Genomic DNA, 12,096 nt, shown 5'->3' with positions numbered 1-12,096 from the left:
CTGGGCATGTTCAGTAACAGGGTCAGAACAGTCAACCCCTTCTCCCCCTTAAATCTGTCATAGCTACCACTTTACATGTAAGCAAAACCAAGGAACAACTGCTATGAAGGCAGAATGCCCTGAATATCAATTACTGGGGTAATTACAGAGGGAGAGAGCTATCACCCTCATGCCTGACTTGTGAACTTCCCACTGGAATCTGGTTGGCCATTGTGGGAAAGAGGAATCTGGACTAGAGAGGACATTGATCCGATTCAACTGCAGGGTTCTCCCTATGTTAAACAGTGAGACTTAGACCTGGGACAGTTCCAGGTGGGTGAATGAATACTTGAATCCTCCAGTATAGCCCCGTTTTCATATTTTCAAGCTTAGCTCTGCAGTGAATGCAGGCAAGACATTTTAGCTCAATATAACCCAGTTTTTTACCAAGCAATGCTGGTATGTGACTTGTGTACATTTGCTGCTATACAAAATATTCTGCTTTGCACAAGGATGGAGGTGGTGTCCTACAGAGCTATGAAATATGGCTCTTGGTTACTTGCAAAGCCAAATTAGCAGCCTGCCTGGCTTCTTTGGTTTTACTAAGCATGGTTCATGCACTTGTCTCCAACAATAAGGGCTAGAAACTTGATTTATTTATTAGAAGATGGGGGGTGGAGAATGGGATTCTTGGGATGCTGAGTTCTGCATTGCTTGTTTGGGTCACAGAATGAAAAAGTCCCTGATCGTATCCCTATTCAGAAATAGTGATTAAAAAGAATGTCTCAGAGTTGGACAACCTGATCTGACCCACTTCAGCTGCTATGAAGAGAACTGGAGATCAACACCCATGATTCCTCGCTTTGCAGGTTTCCTGCAATACATTTCTTCCAGTTAAAGGAAAGGTTGTCATCCTACACACACTAATTTGGAAGGACGTCATTTTGAATCCAGTGAGGCTTGCCTTGAAATAAATGTGCAAAGGAGGACTGTACTGCACAGCTGGCTTCTCTCCCTTCCCCTCTGTGCTGCTGTGTCCAGGCAGCAGCCACTGAAGCTCCCTCAAGCTTCAAACCTCCCAGCAAATTTCTGCCCCAACAGCCTGTTCTCAGCGCTCGCTGTGCTACCATTGCCAAGGCATGCGCCGGGGTCAGATGCTCCCTTGAGGTCCCTGAATTACATGTGATTAATGCTGAAGGCTCTCCCAAGAAAGAAGCAGAGATGAAGGGATGGCATTTCCCAAAGAAACATGGAAAAAAACATTAGCAAGCTAGAGGAGAACTGAGACTAAGTCGGGGAGAAGTGTGTATGTAGTGTGTGTGTGTGTGTGTGTGTGTGTGTGTGTGTGTGTGTGTGGCATGCAAATCCCTGGCAGCCAACAAACAAACTACCTCTCCTTTAGGGGACCAGCCTTTGGGTCTTCTAGCTCCAGGCTGGATACTGATGCTTCAATACAAATCCGTCCTCCACAGCAGAAGACGGGCAAACTCAGGACAAAGTATGGACTTGTCTACTGCCTCAGAGTGGGCTTTCTCATGTACATGCTTCTCAAGGCACATGTTTCTTGAACTCCTGGGTGCATGCTACAGTGGTAAGCTGCAAGCACAAGATGTGCTGCTGAAGGGCTCATACTCATATTAGGCCAGAACCAACAAAGCACTAGTGTACTTACATTGGCTCCCAGTACGTTTCTGAGCACAATTCAAAGTGTTGGTGTTGACCTTTAAAGCCCTGAATGGCTTCAGCCCAGTGTACCTGAAGGAGCGTCTCCACCCCCATCGTTCTGCCTGGACACTGAGGTCCAGCGCCAAGGGCCTTCTGGTGGTTCCCTCACTGCGAGAAGCAAAGCTACAGGGAACCAGGCAGAAGGCCTTTTCGGTAGTGGCACCCACCCTGTGGAACGCCCTCCCATCAGATGTCAAAGAGATAAATAACAACCTGACATTTAGAAGACATCTGAAGGCAGTCCTGTTCAGGGAAGTTTTTAATGTGTGACATTTAATATATTTTAAATTTTTGTTGGAAGCTGCCCAGAGTGGCTGGGGAAACCCAGCCAGATGGGCGGGGTACAAATAAATTATTATTATTATTATTATTATTATTATTATTATTATTATTATTATTATTATTTTGAGGGCAGGTGGCTAAGACTGAGCTGAGAATCAGAAGCCTCCTGTTTGAACCTCACCTCTGCCATAAACTCATGGCCTTTGGCAAAACATTCTCTTTCAGTCTCAAACCTGTCACACACACAGTGCCCCAATCTGCAATATAAGGATAGCACCACAGACTTACCTGATAGAGCTGGTGTAAGGACAAGAGCTTGGAGTAAATTGCTTTGAAATTTTCTAGACAGAGTTTTCAGTTGCAGTAGCTTGTGTATGAAAACACCCTTCCAAAAGAAGCTTATCTGGCTTCCATTGTTTTGTCTATCTGGTACCACCCCAAGACATTTTTATTTTCCCAGGCCTACGTGAAATAGCTTTATCTGCTATGCTTAATTTTTTTTAAAAAAAAATCATGCTGATATTCTCTACACTGTTTTTCCTTTTGTGTTTACTTATTGCGAATTTATATTGGCACATTTTTAAAAATTATTTTCTTCATTGCTGCTTTCACAGTTTTACCTAAGGGTAACCTAATAACATTTTAAATAAAATAAAATAAAATTATATATATATATATATATATATATATATATATATATATATATATATATATACTGTATTTTAGCACTGCTGCAAGCAAGCAAGTGCACAGGAGCTGTGCCACAACCACTCTCACCCCAATAATACACAAAATTGGAACGAATCCCTCAAGTCACTTCAGCACGTGAAGATCTGTTCTTCTCAGCACCTACCAAAGACCTTCCTTTTCCATCAAGTCTTTGAAGTAGGTATCTTTCGCAGCCTGCACCTGCACTGGAATTGTTTTTAGATGTTTTAATTACTGTATTGGTTTTATGTTTGCTGCCCTGAGCTCCTTTGGGAGGAAGGGTGTGATAGAAATTTTATTAAATAAATTAATAAAATCTGGGGGAAGAGAGATAATAGATTTTGTGCTTCAGCAAGAACTGGGAACTGGTGTGTGTGTGTGTGTGTGTGTGTGTGTGTTTGAGGGAATGCAATGAGGGAACATGACACTCAGAGAGAGAGAGAGAGAGAGAGAGAGAGAGAGAGAGAGAGAGAGAGAGAGAGAGAGAGGCGGCCTCCACTATTCCTTGGCTGGAAATCTGGATGCCCTGCATGAAGGCCACCTGCTGTGCCTGTGCATTGCTCCCTCAGAAGTCTAACACGATTAAATTTCATTTCAGGCACCCGCTTGATGTGGCTTTAATCACCACAGGCCGCTCAGAAATAAAACAGCACTTGATCATTAAAGCCACTGCACAATTAGTTATTAATGAGCGTGGCAAGTGGCCTTTTCCTGAGGCTGCCAAGCGGGCCCAGAGGACACCTGTTCTTGCTCATTATACAGGGTGAAATCCCGAAGTTCTTCCCTGGGCTGAGCACCCTTTCACTGAATTCTTTAAAAGAGCACCTCAGGGGTTGGATCTTTGGGTGGACAGACTCAGGGCAGAAGGAGGAATATTCCTGGTATGAACATGGATCAGTTGCTAGATAGAACTTAAACCCAATCCTCCTAAAGTGCTTTGGTATTGCTGCTTATTTCAGGGCCAGAACATCACAAAGATGATTGATCATTGAAAGCCTGCATGCTGTTGAAATGAGAGTGTCTCACTAGGGGCCCAGGTTCAAATCCCCACTCAGAATGGAGCCCATGGGATGACCTTGATGCCACTTTGAGTTCCTTGGAGGAAAATGCAGAATATCAACGCAATAAATAAATAGCTCATAAGTAGGAGCAAGGAGTCTGTAAATATGAAATGTGCAACTGAAAACTAAATAACAATAACAGATACGAATACAAAACAATGGATGTTAGTTGATGGCGCTCAAGTATTTAAAAAATTGCAAATACAGTAGGTAGTAAGCAAGACCAGATAGGGCTGCTACACCAACTCTCAAAGGATCTTCCAACACTCTCCTTGGTCTACTGGAGAACACGAAAATATGGAACACATGGAGATGACACACTGAAAACTCAAGAGTTTTGCCCAGTCCTCCTCTGCACCAACTTCTAAGATTTTTAAAGAGCACTGCCTATATCTTTTCCTGCCTGTCTACTGAGTAACCAGGTCTGGAAACTTACTTTGTATAAATAAAAAGGACTTCTCTTTTGGATACAATCTTTTGCATGGTGTAATGACAGGCAAGAGGACACTCAGAGAAACTCACCTCTTGACAGAAGGAGACAATGTTTTCCCAGAGGGCTTTGGCCTCCCCCTCATCTGTCTGCCGCCGCTTCTCCACGTGCATACTCTCCCGGCGCCTGAGTGGCTTGGCGCCCTTGCGCTGCAACAGGTACCCCTGGGGAGTGTGGCAGGCGACACAGTGCTTGGCCTTGAACTCATTGAGCAGCGTGCAAGCCGGGCAAGGCCACTGGCTGGGCCTTTCTGGGGTCACAGGTGGCTGCAAGGGGAAGAGGCGGGCCACTTTGCGGGCCGAGGGGGCCTTAGAGCTGCAGGCTGGGCAGCTGCCTTTGTCTGAGCCACACTCAGGGCATTTGAGAGCCAACTCTCCCTGCGCGCTGTGTTCCTGGAAGCCATGCAGTTTGGAGGAGCCACAGGCCTTGCACTTCTGAGAGGCTGTGGGGTTCTTCAATGTGCACTTGGAACAGGACCAGGTGGTAAAGTCAGGGCTGGATGGACCGCAGGGAGTGAAGCGCACAGAATCGCCAGTCAAGTCAATGGTGTCACTTCCCTTCTGGGTGCTGCAGGCCTCGCAGGTGCCAGCTCCCGAGGTGTTGAGGAGGGAGCAGGTGCTGCACTTCCAGGGCGATGGGCTCACCTCCATTTCTTCTTCCAGCATGCTCAGCCGCTTTGTTGCCAGCAGCTCCTGGAAGCGAATGGCCTTCTGCACAGGTGCTGGTGGGGAGGCCGGCTGCGAGGCCTCAGGCACCGGTGGCTGCAGCTGGGGGGGCACCTCTCGTCGGCTGCGGGGAACGGGGTTGTTTTGGAGGCCGGGGGAGAAAAGGCTAAAGCTTGGCATCTTCTGGCTCTCTTGCTCAATCGTGGCTGCACCTGGGTTGGCAATGGGATGGCTCTCGGGGTTGTCCGTAGCAATGCTGGGCTGAGGGGTGGTGGGTGCTATGTGGAAGCCGGCAGGAGCAATGACTTCAGGGACGACCAGCGCCTCTGGGGGGATCTTGGGCAGCGAGAGCTTGCGGGGGCCCCCACAGGCCGAGCATGAGTTGGCCATTGGGGTGTTGTGAAGGGTGCAGCGCTGGCAGGCCCAGCCATCCTCCAGCCCCACTTCCTCTGGGCTCTTCCCCCCAGAGTCCTCACCAGGGCTCTCGGCCTTGGGAGGTTCCTCCTTGCAGGTGCCCTTGGGCTCCACCAAGGCAGTGGGCTTTGGCAGGACTCCATTGATGATGGGGAGTGGGGAGCCCCCAGGCCCAGGCTCAGGGGTGAAGCCACACACCTCACAGGCCTCTTTGCCCAAGAAGTTCCGGAAGGTGCAGCGGGCGCAGGCCCATTTCTGTTCTTCTACACTGAGGCGCAGGATTTGGTTGAGGTCGGGCTTCTGGCGCGGGGCCTCGCAGATGGAGCATTGGCGCTGTCCTACGGGGTTCAGGAACGTGCAGCGGGTGCAAGACCATTCCCGCACAGCGGCCATAGAACCAGAAGAGTGGGTGTGGCTGCAACAGACAAGAAAGGCAACCATTACTTGACATCGTAAGACCGGGAGCCTGGAGTCTCCCATGCCAACCATTGCAGACTTGAACTTAAAACTTCAGTACTTTGTCAAACTAACAGCCTCAGCAGTGGAAATTAATTGTGTTCCCAGAACACCAGTCAGTGACCTGTTTGGCGGGGGCGGTGGTGAAGGGGTAAACCAGTTGTGCGCTTGGCATCAGGTTATGCCGTCTCCCACTCTTCCATTCATTTCATCCTTCTTGTTGTCATTGCCCTTCTCCTCACTCTGCTGCTTCCACAGAACTCCTCTCCCTCCCCTCTTGTCTCCAGCTGGCCAATTATTTTTCAAGCCCTGGGTTGTTGCTGTCCTAGTTACAAGGACACCGCTGCCTGCCATGCGCACCCTGCCTGATGTCTGACTAGTAGCAAGGAAGGAATGGCAAGGGGGAGTCCAGAGATGCACACTCCACTCTGCCTTGGTTATGCTAGGACACAGTCTCAGTTTGCTTTCCTACATCAGGGCCTAAGCCAAAGTGTGGCTAAAATATCCAGCTAACTGCAAAAGACTCAGGGGCCATCAGGTGAGCCCACTGAATCAGCCTCCCCCAACTTGATCCATTGCTTTGGCCGGGTTCACATGGACAGCAGCAAAACAGGATCCCCCTGCTTCTCCAGAGTTATTTCTGCTTGATGTCAATCATAGCTGGCAGGGTACAGCAGGCATCAAATGCTCCTGTGATTCAAACCTAACATTTTACATCAACCTTCCCCAATCTGGGGCCCTTCCACCAGTCTCAACCAGTAAGGCTGAGGAAGTCTGTTTTACACCATTACAAACAGAAGTATTGGTGGCAGCTTGGGGTGTGTGTGTCCTCCAAGGGTCAGTGCTTTGGACATGGCCCAGGAGTTATGACCCAAAGAAGCTGCCCTTCCTTGGTCTTGCCAAAGTCCAGATTCTAATTCTGGCTTGCATCCAAGATTAGTCATACTCAGAGTAAAGCCATTGAAATTAATGGACATGCCTAACTTGTGTCCCTGTCTTTCCCGTATTAAACTCATTAACAGTTAGCTAAAATATTAGAGTGAGAAGTGCTAGTGGTAGCAACATTGCGGCTAAAGGACTGAGCTATAAATCAGGAAGTCCCTGGTTTGAATCCTGCCTATGTCTTACGACTCACTGGGTGGCCTGAGGCAAGCCATTCTCAAGCCTCTCCTTCCATCTGCAATGCAGGGAATAATAACATGGACTTACAGTACCTTACAGCAGTGGTTCTAAAGCTTTTTGTGTCAAAGACCCCTTCAAGAATCTGATTAAAGCTATGGAATTCCCCATCCCACCCCATCCACAAAGCCAAATATCAAAGTAACAAGAAGAAAATAGTATTTGTGAACTCTGAAAAAAAAATCTTCTAAGTGAATGTGGACCTAAAGTTAAGAACCCCTGCCACACATGATCGCTGGAATAATTACAACTAGATAGCACCCGTGAAGCACCTCATACACTTAAACATAGTATGGAAACATTAAGCATTACAAAGCAATACAATAAAGTATGGTGCAGACCACATTTTCCTCCTGCTGTAGCTTCTAAAGTTTAAATTGTTGAAAGCCACCCTGAGTAAGGCATAGGCCTAGTAGGGCAGGACATATATTTTAAAACATTAAATAAATACTCCCCTCAAGCTCCCCAGCAAAGGACAATACAGTACTAGAAATCACAGCCATGCAAAACATTTCTGATCTATAAACAAGCCAACCTACAGGAACGTAACAGGGAAACAGGTATATTCACAGAACAAAAACAGGAACAATAAAATGTGTTATCCTCTTTCTTCATACAAACAAAAAGGAACTGGATTTCAGATGAAGTGTCCACTTTCAGTTTTAATTCCTTCCCTCTATCCCCCACCCCACTGCTACCGGTATAGGCCTGTTAGGCAACCCTCTCAAGAACCAAAAATTATAGCTTGCAGTTTACAGGCACATAGCAATCGCAGGTGCCTATATAATCCAGATTACCTAACTTTTGTTTTAAAACAGTATTCTGTTATTCTGGATTCATCCTGCAACTGTCCTACCAAAGGAATAACAAAGGTGAGCATTCAAAGTTAACACCACTACTACTTTACATACTTCCCAAATCAGCCGTGTTAGCTTGGTAGCGGACTTAAAAGCAAATTGGAATTTGCAATTTCCCAGTGAAGGGAAGAGGTGTCATGATCTCACTCTCATATTACACCACTGCTACTACCCTGTTTCCCCGAAAATAAGACATGCCCATAAAATAAGCCGTAGCAGGATTTCTAAGCATTTGCGCAATATAAGCCATACTCCGAAAATAAGACATAGTGATAGGCGCAGTTCTGGAGGGCACCAAGGAAGAGGCGAGGCTGGACGTGTAATAAAAAATAAGACATCCCCTGAAAATAAGTCATAGTGTGTCGTCTTGAGGAAAAATAAATATAAGACAGTGTCTTATTTTCGGGGAAACACGGTAGCAGTTTATGTGTAGCTCAAGTTGGCTGATGATAGAACTGGCCCCACAGAGGAAGCAACAGTCAAAACAAACCAACTCAAGTTAGGAAGAGCCAGCTACTTACAAACCCTTTATACTTCCAGACATTTGCTAAGATTCTCAGGAAGCCAAATTCCACAGGTGGTCATCATGAATACTGAGATACTGAGTACTGTCCAGTTACTATGGCACAAGTCTTCCTCTTTGTGCCAGAAGAATGTGGAAAGGGGGAGAGCATCTCTGAGTATGTGCAAAAAGCTCTGGCCTCACCCTTCACAATCAGCTCACATGCAGCTGGGATTAAAGCAGGTCTTTCAGATGAGATCAGATGCTCCACTCCCTGCCTCCAGCAACTTGTTTTAGAAGTAAAACATTGACTTCCTGTGACCACCCTGTTACACTTCCTTGCACAGGAACTCAGAAAACCAAAGCCTAAAAATATTCAACACCAAAGGGATCCAGAGGTTCAGCTGAGAACTTCTGAAGGTGGTACTATTTCTTGGAGGAAGGGTGGCTCTTCCAAACTTTGGTCTTTTGATCTTTCTAGCGATTATTCTGTGAAATTGAAAGCCAACCTTAGAAGACAAGAAGGCTAGGAAATGTACAGGAACAGAAAAAGGCAATGTCAAGATGCAGAATGTCAAGATGAGTCTTGCTTTTTGCAGTAATGTACCATAAGAGGACAGCAAATTAATTGCTGAGGTGATTCCTAGAAATTTAGTAGATTGGTGTTAATTTGGCACTGTCAGCTATGTCAGAAAACATGTCACCAGCCAGCAACCAGAACTAATCTGCATATTTCAGATGCATGTAATTAACATAATTTGCATACTATCTTCAATGCCATGGCAGGCATCGTAAACAATTGGTGGGCATTACATTTATTCTACAACATTTATATTCAAGAAGGCTCATCTGCCACTAATGTGAAAAATATGAGTCAGTCATTGACAAATGGAGACCTACTGTGAATTTCAGCTTATTTGTAATTGTTTCCTTGTGTTGTCACCATATTTTAAAAACTTGTTTCCGCAAGCATGAGAGCTAGAGACTTGTGTTTTAATCTGACTGTAAGCCAGAAAAGAAATGATTCAGAGCAGGGCACCATACAGAGATTGTTACTCACCCTAGTCTATTTGAATTAGGGTACACAGTTTATTTGGTTTTTATCTCCAATTATTTCTATCTTGCTATCTAAGAGGTACCGTAATCAAAGCAGCTAACATGAAATTATAAAGACACAAATAAAGACAACTAAAATTAAAAAGAAAACTGGGTTGTTGCAAGGATCAAATGGGGGAAGATCATGTATAGGAAAGATGTGATAGAAATGAAATAATAAATAGTTTAAAACTCTGAAGGCAATTCAGCACATTAAAATAAAAAGTTTGAAATAACTATAAAAAGGCTTTCATATCCTGCTGAAAGGGCAAGTGAACCTCCCTCAGGGGGACATTCCATAGCTTTGGTGCCACAACTGAGAAGACCCTGTCCATCATGCTCACCAGCCACACCTCTGAAAGCAGGGGGAGACAGAGTAGGCTCTCTAACGATTGTTTAATTATTCAGGTAGGTTCTGATAGAAGAAGCTACTTTTCGAGATATCCTGGACCCAGAGCATTTAAGGATTTACAGATCAAAACCAGAAATTTTAACTGAGCCCAGAAACAAACTGGAAGCCAATTCCACTGTTTGCTGCAGATGTGGGGGTTTCAAAACTCTCATAGTCCTCCCATTCTAGCCAATTCTAGGCATAGAGCTCTTCTTTCCCATGATGTGAATGGGGTTGTGCATAGGAGCTCTGTGTAAGCAAAGAATCCCAGTGTTATCAGATGTGGGAGGGGTGAAAACACTGCTCCAACATGCAGGTGATAGGGAGTGAGGAATGAAATACATAGCTGGGGCAAAAAAGCTGATAATGTCTACAAAAGCATAAGTCCTTCAAAATTAAATACATTCTGATAGATTTTGTTCTTTTGTTTCTTGCTGATTTCCAGCAGTTTTCTAAATTATTATAATATTAGTATTGTATTGTATATATTATTGTTTATTTTCTAAATTATTGTGTTAATTATATTGTTAATTTTCTAATTTTAAAAATAAAACCTATTAGATGGCGCCAAGGTCGCATGTACCAACAAGCCACCTTGGGGGGAACCTCTTCAAAATTTGTGTGTCCAAGGGTCTTGCGGAGCTGGCTCAGACAATTTGGTGATAAAGCAAAAGCAGATACAAAATCTGGCAAGCTGATGACAAAGCCTGAAAACTGGAAGAAGCAAGAGAATTGTCTGAAAATACAGTGATAACATGCTGCCAGGAGGATGAAGATAATTTTAGGATTGCAAGAGAGGCAGGACAGAGTTATTGGGTTGATTAAAACGTACGTGTGTGTGTGTGTGTGTGTGTGTGTGTGTGTGTGTGTGTGTGTCTTCCACCAAGCCCCCACTTCCACCCACACAATTTATTCAGGGGAAGGTGGGGGAGAACATTTGTGTTTGCTTTCTCAAAAGGAAGATTTGAAAATTCCCCAAGTGCTTGAATCAGTAGGAATTCAAGAAGAGAGAAAGAAGAGAGAAATATTCCTCTCTAGAAGATATCCCTGTCTGATCTCTGGCTCACAGTATTAGTAACAACTTCTGAGCGCTGAGGGCAAGGACCTGAATACAAACAGAAGGATGCACTAAAATGACAGAGTGCACCACTCTTACTAAAAAGAAAAAGCTGTCATAGGAGCTGCCCTAGAGAATGGGAGGGCCTAATATATTTTGAGTGTGTGGTCGGGGAAGTGTACTTATAGTTGCTGAGGTATTTCTGGGCAGCTCGCCAATTTGTTTAGAATGCTACGGTAGCATTCACATTTTTCCCTTGAGCTTCAACATTTTTTATTAAATGAAATGAACAAACCAAATTATACTGACAAAATAATTACAAGTGTCAGACATATAAAATATAATACACATGGATCACAACTGTCATATTTATGGATCCTCAAATAAAGACCAATCCCCAGTAAAATCCTCCTTGTTCCTGGAGGAATGAGCAACGAACAACAGAAACAACTTAGGAACTAAGAGCTCACGTACCTCAGAAGTACAGAATTGACTTTGAAAATTTAGAATAGGGAAGAAAAAACCAGGGGGGCAGCACATATTAATTCATTTACTTTATGATCACATGGACTGTGACTTAATGGGCTGGATCCAAAGGTGCCCTTGTATGCGCAGAATTGCTTTACACCTTGTGCTAGAGAGCACTGTGAGAGACAAACAAAACTTAAATTCCAAAATGAATTTTGTGCTTGTGCAACCCTTCTTTCAGGAATCTCTCAAAGACTTTTTTTTATGCCAAGAGGCCTTTGCAGTTGTTTAAAATTTTCTTGAATAATTTTAATGACTGGTCTATATTGCTTTTAAGGGGTTTTTTATGTTCCTGTATGCCACCCTGATTCTTTTACAAGAGGGCATATATAAATACGTTTATGTACTTAAAATAAAAACTCAGCCTGTTTACAGGGCTGCAGGAAGAGTACTAGTGGCTACTTCCCTCTGGCCATAGTTCTTCAGATCCAATGTTTTCAAAGGGCCAGTTCCTCTTTTTCAGTTTCGTGGATGATATTAAAGGTGGCGCTGTGGGTTAAACCACAGAGTCTAGGGCTTGCTGATCAGAAGGTCAGCGGTTCGAATCCCTGCAACGGGGTGAGCTCCCATTGTTTGGTCCCAGCTCCTGCCCACCTAGCAGTTCGAAAGCACATCAAAGTGCAAGTAGATAAATAGGGACCGCTTCGGCGGGAAGGTAAACGGCGTTTCCATGCGCTGCTCTGGTTTGCCAGAAGCAGCTTTGTCAT

General features: G+C 44.7%; 1 protein-coding gene across 4 annotated transcripts in view; it reads right to left on the bottom strand.

Annotated features, from left to right (window-relative positions):
• Window positions 1-12,096, bottom strand: part of CAPN15 (calpain 15) — a 92,064-nt gene that overhangs the window by 20,944 nt on the left and 59,024 nt on the right. For all 4 annotated transcript variants that reach the window (XM_035130611.2, XM_035130613.2, XM_035130612.2 and 1 more), the window contains one exon: window positions 4,278-5,739. In XM_035130611.2, coding sequence (XP_034986502.2) covers window positions 4,278-5,739 — 1,462 coding nt within the window. The remainder of the gene's footprint in view (window positions 1-4,277; window positions 5,740-12,096) is intronic.

This window comes from Zootoca vivipara, chromosome 14 (assembly GCF_963506605.1).
Source record: "Zootoca vivipara chromosome 14, rZooViv1.1, whole genome shotgun sequence".
Classification (NCBI taxonomy): Eukaryota; Metazoa; Chordata; class Lepidosauria; order Squamata; family Lacertidae; genus Zootoca; species Zootoca vivipara.
The sequence above is the reverse complement of the archived record's forward strand: the minus strand, read 5'-3'. Positions and strand labels throughout refer to the sequence as shown.